General features: G+C 43.3%; 1 protein-coding gene across 2 annotated transcripts in view; it reads left to right on the top strand.

Moving 5' to 3' along the window:
- PARP12 (poly(ADP-ribose) polymerase family member 12) overlaps positions 1-18,620 on the top strand; it is a 39,044-nt gene that overhangs the window by 15,087 nt on the left and 5,337 nt on the right. Inside the window, exons 5-8 of one of the 2 annotated variants that reach the window (XM_005550927.5) lie at positions 881-1,004; positions 5,994-6,189; positions 9,940-10,081; positions 13,334-13,430. In XM_005550927.5, the coding sequence (XP_005550984.1) occupies positions 881-1,004; positions 5,994-6,189; positions 9,940-10,081; positions 13,334-13,430 (559 nt within the window). The remainder of the gene's footprint in view (positions 1-880; positions 1,005-5,993; positions 6,190-9,939; positions 10,082-13,333; positions 13,431-18,620) is intronic. The other variant, XM_074036133.1, reaches the window with a different exon arrangement.

The following is an 18,620-nucleotide window of genomic DNA, read 5'->3' as shown; positions in this document are numbered from 1 at the left end:
TAGGGAGGCCAAAATGGGTGGATCACTTGAGGCCAGAAGTTCGAGACTAGCCTGGCCAACATGGTGAAACCTTGTCTCTACAAAAAATACAAAAATTAGCTGTGTGGTGGTACATACCTGTAATCCCAGTTACTCAGGAGGCTGAGATGGGAGGATCACCTGAGCCTGGGAGGTTGAGGCTGCAGTGAGCCGTGATTGTGCTACTGCACCTGAGCCTGGGTGACAGAGTGAGACCCTGTCTCCAAAAAAAGAATAAAAATATAGTAAGGTCCTGTTAAAAAGTGAGACATAAAGTAGGAAGATGTATGTCTTAGTTCATTTTCTGTTGCTTATAACAGAATACCTGAAACTGGATAATTTATAAAGAAAAGGAATTTATGTCTTACCTTTATGGAGGCTGAGAAATCCAGGGTCAAGGGCCTGTATCTGAGGAGTGCCTTCTTGCTGGTGGGGACTGCAGAGTCCTGAGGTGCTGCAGGGCATCACATGGCAAGGGGGCTGACCATGCTAGCTCAGGTCTCGCTTCCTCTTATAAAGCCAGCAGTTCCACTCTCATGATAACCCATACACCCATTAATCCATTCATCTATGACCCAGTCACCTCTTAAAGGCCTTACTGCTCAATACTATCACATTGGCGATTAAGTTGTAACGTGAGTTTTAGAAGGGACATTTAAATCATAGTAATGTATATAATAAAATACAAAAAGTGTTTCCATATCTAAATGCTCAGGCACGCCTGCACTGAAAAAACAGACTCCACCACACATTTTCAGAATGTTCCCAGGTCAGCGGGCAGCACCACACCTGTTGACAACCACAAGGCTAGGGCATGCTGTGTATCGCCAAGCTATCTTACTCCTTTATGTTTTTATTTCAGATAAGTGCCATAGAGTTCATTTCCATTTGCCGTATCGATGGCAATTCTTGGATAGAGGCAAATGGAAGGATTTGGACAAAATGGAACTTATCGAAGAGGCATATTGCAATCCCAAAATAGAAAGGTAGGAAATATGTCTCTTATCTCTGTTTTGTGCCTGGGCTTCTGTGTGCGGTGAAGGAAGTTTAGCTTAAACAGCAGTGTTTAGTTTTGATAACCCTTGCGCGCATGTGTGGCTGTCAAACACACTCTCTCCCTCTCTCTGAGCAGCCTAGTCTGGAGGTAGAAGCTGGGCTGGAATTGGACGTCAGCGTTCGTACTGGCAGTTTAGTGGCTTTGTTCTCCCACCTCCCTCTCCTTTCAGACAGGAGCAATGGGGAAAGGAGAAGATGCTACCAAGATCAAGTATTAAGTTCTCAATTATTTGGTGCTGGGATTGATCGTGTACATCTATACTCATTATTACAGAAAAGCGAGAGGTGATTATTTCTGTTTGTGAAATTTTAGCCTTTGGCCTATACAGCCATACCGCTGAACTGCTGTTTATGGTTTAATCTTTAACTTTTTTTTTCCCAAGCATGTCCTAGTATTTTCCCTCAGTCAATTCAGAGTAAACAGGGAATTCCTGGATAGGCTTCTTTGCAAATACTTAACATATTTTGCATTGAACTTGCTGAAATATGTTGCCAAGAAGAGAATTTGAGCCTACTTTTTGAGTGTATAAAATAAATTTCCACTTAGAGTGCAATTATGTGCAAATTGCTATTGGTAAAGTATGTGAAACCAATTACTCCTGTTAGGAGGATTAAACGGCTCACATACCACCGCAGTCTTTCTTTTTGAGGCAAAACTTACACACAGCGAAGAGCCCAGATTTTAAGCATACAGTTCATTGAGTTTTGACAAATGCATACGCTTGTGTAGCCAGCATTCTGATTGAGATACGGATTGTTTTCCTCACCCCATCTCCTTCTAGTCAGTGCCCACTCCCATCATTCACCACTGTTCTGACCTCTGTCACCATAGATCTCTGTCTTGCCTGTTCTTGAACCTCATATAAATAGAACCGCACGGTATGTACTGTTGTGTCTGGCCTCTTTCACTCAAATTCTCTACCCTCCAAATGAGCAGACTGCAAGGTCAGACACTTCCTGGCAGAGGAAGCACAAATGGCCAATTACATGTGGATCTGGATTTATTTCTGCCACTCATTATAATTGTCACTGTGACCTGCTTTTTGTATATTTCTTTTCTCTTTCTGATCTTCTCTTAGATTTGTTTTCCTCATTTGGTTTTCTACCTTTACTAGTTTGGACGTTATAGACTGAATTTTTATTTTTTCAGTGGCTGCCCTGGAAATCTAAACAGACTCTTTATCTTAACAGACTTTTAGCTGAGCTTAAGCCAAGCAGTGCCTTTTCTCATTCTGTCAAACAATGAAAGAACTTTGGAATGAAATTCTGACTAGTTTCATTCAAACTTATTTACTAATTATGTAAATTTGGCCAGATTACTTAATCTCATTTTACCTCAGTTTTACTACATGTTAAGTAGACAAAATAATAGTTTCTACATCATAAGGTTATTTTGAGAATTAAATGAGTTAATATACATAAAACACTCAGAACAGTGTCAGGCACATAAGTTGTGGGTCGAGCACAGCAGCTCACACCTGTTATCCCAGTGCTTTGGGAGGCTGAAGTGGGAGGATTGCTAGAGGCTAGGAATATACGACTAGCTTGGGCAACATAAAGAGACCCTGTCTCTTCAAAATTTTTTTTAAAAAATTGACTGAGCCTGGTGGCGCATGCCTGTAGTCCCAGCTACTCAGGAAGCTGCAGAGGGAGCACCATTTGAGCCCAGGAGTTTGAGGCTGCAGTGAGCTATGATTGTGTCATGACACTCCAGTCTGGGTGACAGAGCTAGATCTTGTCTCTATTTAAAAAAAAAAAATGCACTGTATGTGTTGCTGCTGTAATATTTTTAATCCCAGAGGTTAGAAATTCGTATTGTTTTAGGCAGTCAGTATTTGTTTAAGTTTACACAATTATCATTTTGTTTCTTACTCACTATTCCTTTGCTCACACTTTTCCTTGTTTATCATTTTCCTTCTTTAAGTTTTTCTGTTGGAGGTTGCTTTAGTGAGAGTCTAGAGGTAATTGTGTATTTTGTTAGTCTGAAAGAGTTTTTATTCCCTTCTCGTTCTTGAAAGATAGTTTTACTGGGTATTTTCCCTCAACTCTTCAAAGACAATTTCATTGTTGTCTGGATTCCATTTCTTCTACTTAGAAGTTAGCTATCAGCCTAAATTGTGGTGGTATTAGTTCACTTCTTAGGGCTGCTGTAACAAATTATCATGAACTTGATGGCTTCAAACAACAGAAATTTATTTTCTCACAGTACTGGAGGCTGGAAGTCCAAACTGAAGGTGTTAGCAGGGCCTTGCTCTGTCTGAAGGCTTTACAGGAGGATCCTTTCTTGCCTCCTCCAGGATTCTGATGCTTCGAAATCCTTGGCATGCCTTGGCTTGTAGACGCATCACTCCAATCTTGGCCTCCATTGTCACAGGCATTTTTCCCACGTGTCTGTGTTCAAATTTCCCTCGTCTTAAAAGGACATCAGTTTTGGATTAAGGCCTACCCGAATCCAATATGACCTCATCTTAACTTGATTATATCTACCAAGACCCTATTTCCAAATAAGATCACATTCACAGATACCAGGGGTTAGACCTTCACCATACCTTCTTGGGGACACAATTCAATCCAGTATAGTAGGTAGTCTATTTTTTCTTTCTGGCTGCTTTTAATATCTTGTCATTCTTTGTTGCTGTGCAGTTTCACTAAGATCTGTATGTGGATTTAAAAAAATTTATGCTACTCATATTTTGCTGTGCTTTCTGATTTCTTCAGCCATGATCTCCTTAAGTATTCCTTCTCTGGAATTCTCATTAGATATATGGTGAGGTCTTCTCACTTCATCTTTTATGTCTTCTAACTTCTCTTTTATTCTCTTTCTAAATTCTGCCACATTTCTTCCCCTCAGGCTGTCAGTTCATTAGTTCAGCCTCTTCTGAGATGCAGTGTGTCCCATCGAAGTATGATTTTAAAATTTCAATTAAAATTTCTAAGCCTGGGAGCAGTGGCTAATGCCTGTAATCCCAACACTTTGGGAGGCTGAGGAGGGTGGATGGCTTGAGGCCAGGAGTTTGAGACCAGCCTGGCCAACATGGTGAAACTCTGTCTGCATTAAAAAAATACAAAAATTAGCTGAGTGTGGTGGTGCATGCCTGTAATCCCAGCTACTCCTTGGGAAGGTGAGGCAGGAGAATCGCTTGAATCTGGGAGGTGGAGATCATGGTGAGCTGAGATCATGCCACTGCACTCCAGCCTGGGTGACAGGGTGAGACTCTGTCTCAAAAATAAATAAATAAAAAATAATAATAAAAAAGGAAAAGAAAAACGTTTTGGAGGGAGTGGAGGAGAAAGAAAAAAATAATGAATAGTAAAAGTTCTGGTTTTTTCCCTTAAATTTACCCAGTCAATTTTTATAGTCTCTTGATTCTTAACTCATACTTTTGATGCTCAATTCCTTTTTAAAAAACACATCATGTATATCTGCATCTGAGAATACTAATGTTTTTAGTTCAAGGTGGTCTGATTTTGTTTTTGCTAACTTTTGCTCATAGTGTCTTTGTTTCCATGTTTTGTGATTGATTTTGAGCTCATGTTTGATGGAAATTTATTTGGAAATTCTTTTTTTTTTTGAGATGGAGTCTCGCTCTGTTGCCCACGCTGGAGCGCAGTGGTGTGGTCTTAGCTCACTGCAGGCTCCGCCTCCTGGGTTCATGCCATTTTCCTGCCTCAGCCTCCCGAGTAGCTGGGACTAGAGGCACGTGCCACCACTTCCGGCTAATTTTTTATATTTTTAGTAGAGACAGAGTTTCATCGTGTTAGCCAGGATGATCTCGATCTCCTGACCTCGTGATCCACCCACCTCGGCCTCCCAAAGTGCTGGGATTACAGGCATGAGCCACCGTGCCCAGCCTGGAAATTCTTTTGAGGCCTGAGTTGAAGGTGAATTCCTCCACAGGGGATTTGCGTTTGCTTCTCTGAGAACTGCTACTCTGGATCTTCTTTGCAGCTAATTCTCACAAAATGTGAATCATCCTAAAACTTCTGTGAGGCTTGAGTGGTTTATGAGTTCTCAGAGGAGTTTTTTCCTCCTTTATCTATAACCAACATTAATACAGGTAGGTTTCCTTGCCAGATGTCTTTGCAAGGCAAGTCCCCTCTCCAGTCCCCCTTTAGTAAGGTGGGTCATCTTTTAGGTTCCTGGTTTTAATGCAGAAGTATCTCTTTTGAGATTCAGCCTTCTGCCTTACTCAGATCCTACATTTTTTTCCTGTTTCCCCTTTGCGGCCAAAGCCCAGGCTCTCTGTCATTACTCATCGACACTGCCCTGGGATAGCTGCTGGCTCTTGCCCTCCCCTCCGCTCTCCAGTTTCGTACCTTCCTTTGGTCTTTAGGCAGTACTACGTTTAGAAAGGGAGCGCATCTTGGTGTCTCAGGTGCAGGCTGTGCAGCCCACGTGAAAGCCCAGCTCACCCGCTGACTAGCTATTTGTCCTTGAATGGGTTTCTTCACCTTCCTGAGCTTCTGTTTTCCCATCTGTGAAGTGGAGATAATAGTCTCACTCAACCTCATAGGGTTGTGAAAATGTCATCGCCTAATACATGTAAAGTGCTTAATGCAGGGTCTGGCTCACACAGTAAACAGTATGTGTTAGCTATTGTTAATTTTGGCTTCTAAGCACTTCCCTTTCTTGCCAGCTCAGCAGTGCATTTTAAAAAATAATGTTTTCACCAACGTCTTCTGCATTTTGTACTGAGAGGAATTTTCATTGTAACTAGTCTCCCACATTATCTTGATTTTGATATTTTTATACCTCAAAACTGATCTGAAAAAGCAGTTTCCCCTACCTCTGGAAACTTTTTTAAAAATACGCATGTCACATTTACTATTCGCATCTCCCAGCTGTATGTTCTCAAGCTGAGGGACCTGTGTCTGCTTGGCTGGTGGGATTTTCAGTGTGCTGCTGTTTTCTTTTGTAGGATCCTGTGCTCTGAGTCAGCCAATACCTTTCACTCTGATTGTCTGAACTTTAACGCCATGACTTATGGTGCTACCCAGGCTCGCCGCCTCTCCACAGCCTCCGCTGTCACCAAACCTCCACACTTCATCCTCACCACTGACTGGATTTGGTACTGGAGTGATGAGTTTGGTTCTTGGCAGGAATATGGAAGACAGGTAAGTGTGATGGAAAGAGAGTGTTTTGTCCTGAGGATCCATAAGAGAGGAGCCAAGTAAAAGCCCCCATATTGTTGCCAGGGGCATTCTTAAGAGAGCTGAGGATCCCCAGGTCCCAGTGTGACTCACTTGCTTTGGGAGAGTTATGGCAAAACTAGATAAGTTGGAATTTATTTGTATGAGCTTTCCTCTTTGAAGAGCTTCCATCTGTTGGCTCATGAGAACTGAATGACAAATTTGTAGTGAGATCAAGTTTCTTCATTGGTTTTATTAAATGGGATAGAAAGATGCTTCTCTTGTTGAACAGGTAACTTAACCCCAGAGCTGGTGCCTATGTGTGCAAGTGTGTTTGTGTAGCTGTGGTATAGAAGTAAAGGCTTTTCAAACCGGTTGTCTGCCATTTCTGCAACTTTACAGAAGGTAGGCAAATATAAGAAAATTGATTTACACCATGTGTAGATTTGGAATCCAAGCCAAATAACAAAAACTAGCTGCTGTCAATTATTCGCAGGTGTCTGTAGATGAGTCAGATTAAAGGGAGTCCCCTGGTCACTTATAGAAGTACAAATTTAGGCCAGGCGTGGTGGCTCATGCCTATAATCCCAGCACTTTGGGAGGCCAAGATGGGCAGATCACTTGTGGTGATCTGGCCAACATGGCAAAACCCTGTCTCTACTAAAAATACAAAAATTGGCCAGGTGTAGTGACATACGCCTGTGGTCCCAGCTACTTGGGAAACTGAGATATGAATGAGAATTACTTGAACCTGGGAGGCAGAGGTTGCAGTGAGCAGAGATCGCACCACTGTACTCCAGCCCGGGCGAAAGCGAGATTCCGTCTCAAAAGAAGTACAAGTTTAGGGAAGGCACCATTGATAAAGAACACCCCCTCCAAAATGAAAATTGATAGGTATTTTGCACTCTTCTGAGTTTTAAGAGGCTATATTAAAGCTTTAATTTCTTATTCTTAACTGCACTCAGAATGCCCTTTTCCAGAATGGTCATCTTCTAATGTAAGCTCCATGAGGGCAGGGACTGTTGTCTTTCTTTTGCCCCATTGTATCCTGTGTGTGGAATGATGCATAGCCGGTCCTCAGGAAATAGACATTGGCTGATGGAAGGAGGAGGGTGTTGCTGACAGTGTCTCGTTGGTCAGCTGGAGATGGTCACTCTCAGCCATGGCCTTGCTGCCTTGCATTCCTTCCCTTCCCCTCTGCTCACCTCCTCCCCTCTTGCCGGCACCAGGCTCTCCTTGCTTGCTGCTCTGCCCTGCCTGCCTTTCCCACCTGTCTCCCTCCCATCATGGGCGGCCTGGGACTCTCTCTGACCTGCCTTGTGGGCCTCATCCAGATCAGCTCTCTGGGTTTGGTCAGGAGTGTGAGGGGAAGAGGCGGTGGCATGAAGAGGACGGGGAGAGGATGACTGTCCTGTCATGCTCCAGGAATCCCGGCTCCTTGAGATGGAGGGACAGATGGCAGGTGCAACACACTTAGCAGATGTGACCATCACTTTCATTTTGTTTGGTGATCTGTCCGGCTTCTTGGGGGAGACCCCTGGTTGCTGAATGAGATGACACATGGGCAACCCATGCAAAAGTAGGGTTCCCTGGTGGTGTCTCATCACAGCTTTGGGGGTTGGGGCCGTTCTCCTCCTGTCAGCCAACACGGAGCATGCCCCTTTCTCTCCTGTGCTCCTCCTCCTTTGTGGCAGTGCAGAAACTCATGGCGAGCAGTTTGAGAATCTCTGGGGACGAACCGTGTGGATGTTACTGATATGCCACGTGCTAGTGGGGGCGTAGAAACACGTGTAGGCTTGGTGGCTTCAGGCTGGACAGCCTAGGATGATCTGGTTTTTCTCATCCTCCCTTTCCTACACGTTTCTGATGTAACCCCACATTTAGGTTTCTTTTTTAGTTTTCTGCTAATTACCACTTCAAAACAGTTTTCTCTTGATTCCCAGAAAAGCTAAGTTTTTTCTGTCTGAGCTCAAGAAGTACTCCAACATTTCATGTCAAAATCAGACACCTGCTGGTCCTGCCACAGGACATGTGGGAATCTGTCATTCCTTCCACATCTCACTGGTGCCTCCAGGTGCTAAACCCAGACCTTTCGCAGCTTAACACATAATATGGCTGCCATCGTTGGTTTCTTCTTCCAAACCTCCCACTGAGGGCAAAATAACTTTACTTTTTGCTTTATGCTCATCCACCTGCATCTTCCCTCCCGCTGTGACCACTCATCTGCAGGGATTTTGACTGGAGGCCTGGGGTGGGGGCAGGACGCCTGCATCTGACTGCTACTTCTCCTCTCTGTTTCCCTGATTCAGAGCTTCATTTTCTCAGGCCCAAAGGGAGGGATTGTTTTCTTTTCCTTTCCCCTTGTTGTCAGAAAGGGATTTTTATATCACGTCCTCTTCCTCCCTGACTCTAGTTTAGTGGCTTAGTTTTGAAGGAGGACAGAGTTCAGAGAAACTTAGGCACCACTATGAGACTGTAAACTAGGAGGCTGCTTTGCAAACCATTATACCTTGTAACACCCGCCCCTTGTGGTTCTCGTGGGCCAACTCATTGTCATCCCTCGGGCTTGGGCCTTGACTCAGGTGTCTTTTTCTTCCAAGAAACCTTTGCTGGGTCTCACCCTTCCTTGGTCATTCTTAGTTACCCCTCTCAGCATCTAGAGCACCTGTGAGACCTGTGTGGGACCTTGTGCTTGAGGCTTTGAAACATCTGCGTACTCTTTGTTCCCCTCCTCCATTGCTGGACTCAGTTGCCCAGAGGCATGGGTGAATCTTGTCTCACTCATTATTCTGTTAATAACACCTGAAGCTTGTGACCTAGGAGGACTAGGATGGTAGCAGTAGGGGGAGCAGGAAAATTGACAGGGACAGAGGGAGTTAGTTGGTTATAGGTTCAATAACTTTAATTTTAGTTGTCAATGTAATGTCAAATTTAATAAGAACAGTGAGGATAATAGTAACATTTGTTGAGTATGTTTTGTTCTGGGCACTGTGCTAAGTGCTCTGCATGCCTTATTTAAATGGTTTCTCCAGCCCTGTGAGGATGATATGGTCCTGTTGTGTAAAGGGATGAATGTGGCCTAAGTACTATTATTCATGTTATAAGCTTGAGATAACGGAGGCTCAGGGAGGTTAAAATAACTGGCCAAAGTTATAGAGCCAGCAGGTTTGGGAGCCAGAATTCAAACTCAGTCCATCCCAAGCTATGAGATTTCCTGTAGGTAATTGTGGAAGAATAGGGATTGAAATGGATAATTAAAAAAATAGATGAAAGCTCCTAGGGACCGGAAAAACAAAACCTCTAGGAAGAGGACCGAGCTCTGATTAAAGGATGGTTGGAACATGAATAGACGGCTAAGAGCAGCCTGGCTTGTGCTCTCCAGTCAAGCAGCACTTGAGAAGTCACTGTTGCTGTTCTGCTGGCATTTGAGTGGCTGTCGCGTCCTCTGTCCTAGGTGACTTGAGTGCCCTCCTCTCCATTGTGCCCATCCCTGTCATCCTGCTCAGCAGGACCCATATTTACTGCCTTTTTTTTGCTAGGGCAGCTTCAGGAGAGAGTCATGTTGCCTCTGTTCTGTGCCTCTCTCTCCTGCCATACCATGCGCCCTGGCCTCCCTCTTCCCCACCACAGGACTGTCCGCCGTGAGCATCTCTGAAATGTGGCTTGGGTGCCACCAGCGTCTTTCCTCATCACGCAGTTTCTTGCCTTCATAAAGTGTCTGGCTTTCCATCGCAGGGCACAGCGCACCCTGTGACCACTGTGAGCAGTAGCGACGTGGAGAAGGCCTACCTGGCCTACTGCACACCGGGGTCTGACGGCCAGGCAGCCACCTTGAAGTTCCAGGCCGGAAAGCACAACTACGAGTTAGATTTCAAAGGTATCCTGTGCCCCTGCCCTCGCCCAGCAGAGCCTACCTGTGTTGGCTCTGTCCCTACACCTTAACCCTGGAGGAGCCATGTGCACATACTGGGGGCCCGGGTAGGTACAGGAAAGAAAAGCAAGGTATGCCTGTGTAGAAGGGGAGACAGACCTGGAGACAGATGACACTGGCCCTGTGCAGTGGAGGAAGAGCTGCATCGAGAGTGTGAGGAGAATGGACCCCAGGAGGGGCAGGAGCCCCAAGTGTGGAGGACAAGCAGGGTCAGCATGCATGCAGGGTGGTTGTCCTGCTGTGCCCAAGGACTAGCTTGAGTCCCTGACAGGTGTCCGAGGAGCTCCGTTGTGCAGTGTCTGCCTTTTCACTCCCTGCTGCAGCAGTGCTGCTGTCATCTTTTTTTTGAGACAGAGTCTCGCTCTGTCACCCAGGCTGGAGTGCAATGGCGTGATCTCGGCTTACTGCAACCTCTGCCTCCTGGGTTCAAGTGATTCTTGTGCTTCAGCCTCCCGAGTACTTACAGGCATGAGCCACCACACCTGGCTAATTTTTTGTATTTTTAGTAGAGACAGGGTTTCATCATGTTGGCCAGGCTAGTCTTGAATTCCTGTCCTGAAGTGATCTACACCCCTCAGCTTCCCAATGTGCTGGGATTTCAGGCGTGAGCCACCGCGCCTAGCCTGTTGCCATCTTTTCTGTAGGCAACTTTGGAGTTGATGGATTTAATGGATGATAGGACACACAGTAATTAAAAGTCCCTGGGAAGCAGATTTTCATGCACTCATGGTGTCCTGAGGCTGGGGCTGAAATGTTTCTTCCTGGTTGCCTTACAGACAGAAATAGGCCACCCTTTGGCCAGTTCCTCCAAGCAGCTGATTTGTGAGAATTTTTTTTCAGTTTTAATTTTGCTGTAGTTTCTCTTAAGCCATTTCCACATGAGTGTATTGGTCCCGCTTTATTCAGTTCTGTTTTGCCTGTATTTCACATTTTAAACTCCGAGTCCTTCTGAATGTTCAGCATTTTATAAGGGAGTAAGTGGGCCTTCCTTTAAACACGGGTTATGGTTTTCTTTATTTTTGTAGACCTTTATTCTATGTGGAGTATAGCAAAGTGTCTGGTGAATTATCCTGAAACCACTTTGGCTGTCTGTTTCTGGCCTTGGTTTTGCTTCTGTTTTTGTGGCACTTGTGGTTTTGCTTAGGGTAAATCACTGCCCCCTTAACATGCCCTTACAGAGAAGTTCTCCTCTAGAGTGCGAACTGCCTCTGCTCTGCTGGATAGTGCCAGCCACATGTGGTCTGGTTTGCTTTCCATAGCCTGACACACACCAGTGCATGAAAGGGGACAGTGAGAACATAGAAGTTAATCAAATCAGGACTGCCCTAGAGGTCGGGACTGTGTGGAAAGCACACATCTAACTGCTGCTGACAGCAGTCTGGAATATTTCTTTTAAATATCTGGAAAATATCAAAACAGATATATCAGAAATGTCAGATACCACCTTTATCATTCCCAACCTAGGCCACACCCTGGGGACATAACAGAACCTCATGATAGGGATGGGAAAGAGCACACACGTGCAGTTGATAGTTCCTGCAGACTGACTGAAGCCCTTTGAGTGGGGACAATTCATCTTCTTCCTCCTCTTCTTTCTCCTCCCCCTTCTCCCCCTTCTCCCTCTCCTCCCCCTCCTCTCCCTTCTTCCCCTCCCCCTCCTCCTTTCCCCTCTTCTCCTTCCCGCTCTTCTTCTAACAGTATCCACAAAAGAAGCTTGAGATGAATTGGCTTCTTCCCCTACAACTTCACTACTGAGTATAAAGCAAGTCTCAAAGCAGACTGCCACACACATTAGGAAGCAAGTGCACTTAAAACACACACAAAATAGCCCAAGTGAGTTGTTCTGAAGGTTTAGGGATGATTCAGTTCTGCCCTTTTAGGGACTCTTGTCATAAATGATTCACTCAAGGCAAATGGCAGTATTCCAGAGGCAGAATTCTAGCATCCTGTTAGGTGGTGTCAGACGGGGCAGAATCCCCCAAAGACAGGCTGTAGCCTAGGGTATCCTCTGGAAGGGCAAGTTAGGGAAAAGGCCTCACTTTACTGTGTCCGTAGAAGGGTAGGGAATGTGTCTGACACATTTAGCCCGTCCACATATCTTGGCTCACTTTTAATTTCACCAGTGAAAGCCATTTAAGATTCATCGCAGAGGGCCAGTAGGCCAGTAACACCCATTTAAATATGCCAGTGAGAATGGTCTTGATGGGCGGCTGAGTGGTGGGTACCAGAAGGGGTCATGGTTGCTGCATCTGGATCATGGGCTCTGAATGAGAATGTGGGTGGCCCTCCAGGAATGGTGACCATCTCGGCTGCAACCTAAGAGGCACACACTTGGATAACCATACAGTTTATGCTCAAGTGCAGTAAGGCTAATTTTGGACATCTATAATTTTTAATATTAAAATGTTTTGTTAGTGAAAATAAAATTAGCTGGGCATGGTGTCACACACCTGTAGTTCCAGCTACTTGGGAGGCTGAGGTGGGAGGATTACTTGAGCCGGTGAGTTCAAGGTCTACTTGGGCAACAAAGCACAAGACCCCATCTCTTAAAAAAATAAAATAAATAAATAAAAAAGAAAGGAAGTAAGACTTGAGAGGGTTTTCTTGGCAGGCAGAGACATGACAAACCCTTCTAGGTATTTATTTTTCCACTTGAGGGGCCAGTTCCCCCAACCCCAAATCCTCAGTATGAATATGGGATTCTTGAGGGTGGGGAAGCAAGAAATGTGTTTATTAAAGATATTATTGGTTTAGAAAGGTTGATGAATACTGTCATAGTTTAACTAAAACAAAGTCATAAAACTTACGTTAACTCTCCAGTCCCACTAACTCAAGATGTGGTAGTTTGGTCTCAGGCTTGGCTGAGGCCTTTTTTTAATATCCAAGCTGGGAAAAATTGCCAAGCAAAATAATGGTTTAAACAAGATTGGAAGGAACAATTTAAAAGCACTCATGTATAATTGATATGTCAATTACTAATCATTCCTCTATTCATTAAACCCAGTCTCCTAAGGATACCTATTTTCTTTATGAATATTTGAAATGTGTAAAATTGCCTTATTTTTAACAGACTGATTCTGGGCTTTACACATTTGGGTAAGCTTTCAAATCTGTCTAATTTGTGTTTATAAAACATTGCCATCCTGTGTGTATGTATATGTATATATATATTTTTTCACTGGTTATGTTTTTTTTCAGCATTCATTCAGAAAAACCTGGTCTATGGCACAACTAAAAAGGTTTGCCGCAGACCCAAATATGTGTCTCCCCAGGATGTGACGACCTTGCAAACCTGGTAGGTTGCAGTGGAGGGGGCTTGGTACTTAGGATGTAATCAGCTGGGGTGTGCTCTGCAGCGGCGACAGAAAACCTGCCTCAGACAGCACGCGGGCACTCATTGGCTTGTACAGCGAGGTGCTCTCGCACTCTTATCGTTTGTCTTCTACTAGTTGGACCAGAGTGAGAATTACCCTGTGGGTTGAAGCTTTGTGATGCATAATTAGAAGGCTGCCTGTTGTGATCCGCGATGATTCCCTGGAAAAGACGGACTCTGAAGGCGAGTCTAGACTTGAAGCCAACCCATCCGTTGGTCTTTTCCATGGAATCATTGAGTCATAGACTTGAATTTTTTTAATGTTGAAATAATGAAATAATGATGGAATTACACCAATAAAAACCTATGTATTTCAGTATTTGAATATCACAGAATACCAAAACTCTAAAGACAGATATTGCAGTCACTAATGGGCGAGCTTCATCAGGGTGAGTTTCTTTCAGTCCCAAGATGGCTGCCAGGAGCCACCAGGTTAGCCTGTGGCCTTTGAGCCCCTAGAAGGGAGGAGAGAAACCTGTTATACCAGATGAGGGGAAATTCTTGTGCTTTGCACTGATCAGACCCCATCTCAACCACTGGTGTTATTTTAGGCTTGGGGAGGTGGGATGGGAATGGAACTGAGAGGGAGGGGTCAGTGTTCTCCAAACCACACAGCCACATATTGGAGGAAGGTGGCTTGCATGGTGGAGAGGGACCACAGTGCCCATACAGTTTGGGCTTGCCACAGCCAGTGCTGGGATTTTAGGCAGTGTTGCTGGTAGCTGGCTGCACCTGCTGTTGGCCTGAGAGGTCTGGCTCGTGTCTATTTCATGGAGAACTGACAATGTCTCTTTTGGTTCTTTTGTAAAGCATGCAAAGGTAATTTTTAAAAGAGTTTGGTACAAGATAGAGGAGAAAGGTATTATCAGTCCACGAAACTGCCTTGTGAGTCAGACCTAACAAAGTAATTTCCTGGGAAAGTGCCTTACTTTTTCCTTTTTAAATTAAAATTTAGTTTTGTGTTGGGTGCAGTGACTCACACCTGTAATCCCAACACTTCGAGAGGCTGAGGCGGATAGATTGCTTGAGCCCATGAGTTTGAGACCAGCCTGTGCTCCTGTAGTCCCAGCTACTCAGGAGGCTGAGATGGGAGGGATGTCTGAGCCCGGGGAGGTCGAGGCTGTAGTGTGCCGAGATCCCACCACTGCACTCCAGCCTGGGTGACAGAGTGAGACCCTGTCTCAAAAATAACTATTATTATTGTTTTTGACTGTGTAAAAAACCTTTACGTGATTAAAAGTCAAACCTATATAAAATGGTATTCTCTGTAGTCTGTAACGTTCTCCCTGTTATCTCTGCCCTGTTCCCACTGTGGGTAACATTAGTTTCTGGTTTTTCTTTTTCATGTTTCTCTTTGCAAAAATAAGCATTTGCATACACACATATGGAAGTATTTTCTTCTCTTCTTGCATGAAAGGGAACATGCTATCTATACTGTTTTATACCCTTTTTTTTCACTTAAAAATAGATCCTAATAATCACTTTGTTTCAGTTCATTAACTTCCTCAATCTGTTTCTTCTTTCCTGTTCTCCTTAATATGTATGTACCATAGTTTACTTAATATGTCCCCTTTTCATGGATGTTTGTGTTGTTTTCAGTCTTTTGCTATTACAAAATATAATGCCGTGATGAACCATTTGATGTATGTGCTGTTTCAAATTTTGGAGGTATGGCCTGGTGCAGTGGTGCACACCTATAATCCCAGCACTTTGGGAGGCCAAGATGGAAGGATCGCTTGAGCCCAGGAGTCTGAGACCAACCTGGGCAACATAGTGAGACCCTGTCTCTATTTTTTTTTTTTTAATTAAAAAAACCTACAAATTTTGGAGGTATCCTGTTAGATCAGAGTCCTAGAAAGTAAGCCAAGTTCCTTTCCATGGGCTTGAATCATTATGCACACCCACTAGGATGCATGAGATGCCTCAGAGTGAGTTGTCAGGCTCTTGAGCTTCTGCAGTTCTCAGGGGTAAAAGATGGGTCAGTGGACTTGAGTTTGCTTTCTCTTAGGAGTGAGGTTGAATATTATTTCTAACATGTAAGTGCCATTTTTGCTTCTTTTTCTGTGGACTGTTGGTCTTTTACTCATTTTTCTATCAACTTTCTGATATTTTTCTTAAATATCAAGAGCCTTTTATCTATTAGGGAGATTTGCCTTCGTTTTGTTATGTAAATGGCAAATATTTTCTCTTAGTTTGTTGTTTGCCTTTTGACTTTGCCTATGAAGTATTTTACCATAAAGATATATTTCTTATCATTCTAGTTAAATGTATCAGTCTCTTACTGATTCTGGACTTAGAGTTTTGGTTGATTATGACCCTCCTATTTCTGGAAGTCATTTTTTATTCTTTTCCTATACAAAGCCCACCTTAGACAAGGTTTGGAAAAGTCTCTCTGCTTTCTGAGAGTACATCTCTCTTGTTGTCATTCTAATTTAGTTTTCAGGGGTCCACAAGAAGATGCCAAATGTCCAAACTAAAAGTGATTCAGACTAAGATCTGAGTGATTTGGGGTCTCCTGTAAGCGGAGTGTCACACACTGTTCACACAGATGAAGAGTTCAGTTCTTCTCTCTGACCCATGTGCCAGCAGCTGGTTGTCATTAACTGCAGCAGCAAGTCTGCTTGGGCCTGCATGGCCAACTGGGAAGCTGAGGGTAGATCACTTTCAGAAACAACTTTTCTATTTACACAATTAATGGAGTCATAAAACGTAATGCCCATATTCAGAAGTTATAATACAGGAATGTCATGTAAAATTTATTTATTTATTTATTTACTTACGAGACAGGATCTCACTCTGTCACCCAGGATGGAATGCAGTGGTGTGATCACGGCTCACTGTACCTTCCACCTCCTGGGCTCAAGCAGTCCTCCCACCTCAGCCTCCCAAGTAGCTGGGACCACAGGCATGCCCTACCATGCCCAGCTAATTTTTTTTATTTTTTGTAGAGACAGGGTCTCACCATGTTGCCCATCCTCCATGAAAATGTTTCATTCATGTCATTGGGTCTTATTTTTTCTTTTCTTACCTTTTTTTGTGTATATATGTATTTTAAAGGCTATGGTAGAAACTACATGTTCTTCACTTACATACAAGTAAATCATTGTCTTTATCCTCCTGTCTTTTCTTCCATTTGCCTTCCTCTCAACTGTTTTTAAACCTCAAGAGGCACTGTTATTTTGTACTCTGAAAGTTTCATTAAATGTAATCACATTTTTACCACTTTGTCCTTTCAGATTACCTTAGATCAGGGATGTACAATCTTTTGGCTTCCCCGGGCCACATTAGAAGAAAAAGAATTGGGCCACACATAAAATACACTAACACTAACGATAGTTGAGCTAAAAAAAAAAAATCACAAAAAAAATCACATGATGTTTTAAGAAAGTTTACAGATTTGTGTTGGGCCGCATTCAAGGCTGTCCTGGGTCACATGCAGCCTGCGGGCTGCAGATGGACAAGCCTGCCTTTGATGAAGATTTGTTGAAAACTCTGTTTTTGGTTTGTCTGAATATGTATGTATATATTTATTTATTTTGAGATGGAGTTATACTCTGTCGCCCAGGCCAGAGTGCACTGGCATGATCTTGGCTCACTGCAACCTCCGCCTCTTGAGTTCAAGTGATTCTCCTGTCTCAGCCTCCTGAGTAGCTTGGACTACTGGCGTGCGCCACCATGCCTGGCTAATTTTTATATTTTTAGTGGAGATGGGGTTTCATTATGTTGGTCAGGCTGGTCTTGAACTCCTGATCTCAAGTGATCTGCCCACCTTGGCCTCCCAAAGTGCTGGGATTACAGGTGTGGGCCACCGCGCCCAGCCAGTATGTATTTATTTTGCTCTCATTCTTGAAGGAAATTTTCACTGGGTATAGAATTTCGGGTTGTAGGGATTTTCTCTCGGATCATTGGTGATGACCACTCTGCTGTATTCTGGCTTCCATTGTTGCTTTTGAGAAATTGCCTGTTGGTCTAACAGGTGCTTCTTTGGCAGTAATCACTCTTTTTTCCTTTGGCTACCTTTAAGAACTTCTGTTTGTCTTGGAGTTATGCATCCTCACTAAAGTGTGTCTAGGTATGTGCTTTTTATTTATCATGGCTGAGATTCTTCGCGCTTCTTAAGCTGCGGATTGGTGCGTCTCGTCAGTTCTCTTTGAAAATCGCCTCCACTGTCTTCTCTCTCCTCTCCTAGAGCTTCACTGAGGTTCTGATTATATTCCAGTTCTCACTGTTCTCCATGTCTCAACTTCCTTCCTGCATTTTCCATTTCCTTGTTGCTGTGGGTCACATTCTGGACAATTGCATTTCACATATCTTTCAGCTTACTGATTCTCCCTCCAGCTGGTCTAATCTGCTGTTAAGCCTGTCCACTGCACTTTTATTATTAAGGATTGTACTTATAATTTCTGTAAGTTCTATTTGGTTCTTTTTTAGATCTTCCAGGTCTTTTTATAGTTTTCTGTTCTTTACATATGTTTTTAAAGTTTGTCTTTTTTTTTTCTTTAAACCTAGGAGGAATAATTGTTTTTAATCTGTCTGATAATTTCAGCATCATAAGTCTTTGTGGGTCTGTTTTTGGCTGATTCTTGCTGCTGGTAGGACCTTGCTTAGTTATTTTTGAACTGTGCCATTTTCCAAGGAAAGTTATTTGTGGGAGTGCTTTGAGGCTCAGGATGAAGGTATATGTTTCATGCCAGCAGAAACAGAAGGTAGATCTATTTAGAAAGAACAGTGTATTCTGAAATTTAATAGGAATGATTTGTAATTATAGTTTCACAGTCCTTGTGTCTGAACCCTTGAGCCATATGTCTTTTGAACCGCTTTTATTTATTTATTTATTTTTAGAAAGATAATGTGATGCTTGTATCACGTGACACTTTATATTTTAGCACATTAGTATTTCTGCAGTAAAGAATATGCATAGTCAGTTTAAGAAGGATAGATACAGACCACAATGGCCTCTTACTAACTTCAGTCAAATTTCTATTGCCACATGAGTTTTGATGTCACTTAGGTTTTTTAAAAAATGTTTTATTTCATTTTTTCTCCTGGTTTTCCTGAGCTGTATAAAAACAGTTTTTAAATGTCAATTATACCTCATTGAGGCCTTAAAAA

Source organism: Macaca fascicularis, chromosome 3 (genome assembly GCF_037993035.2).
Source record: "Macaca fascicularis isolate 582-1 chromosome 3, T2T-MFA8v1.1".
NCBI classification, from domain to species: domain Eukaryota; kingdom Metazoa; phylum Chordata; class Mammalia; order Primates; family Cercopithecidae; genus Macaca; species Macaca fascicularis.
This window is presented reverse-complemented; position numbering and strand designations above follow the sequence as displayed.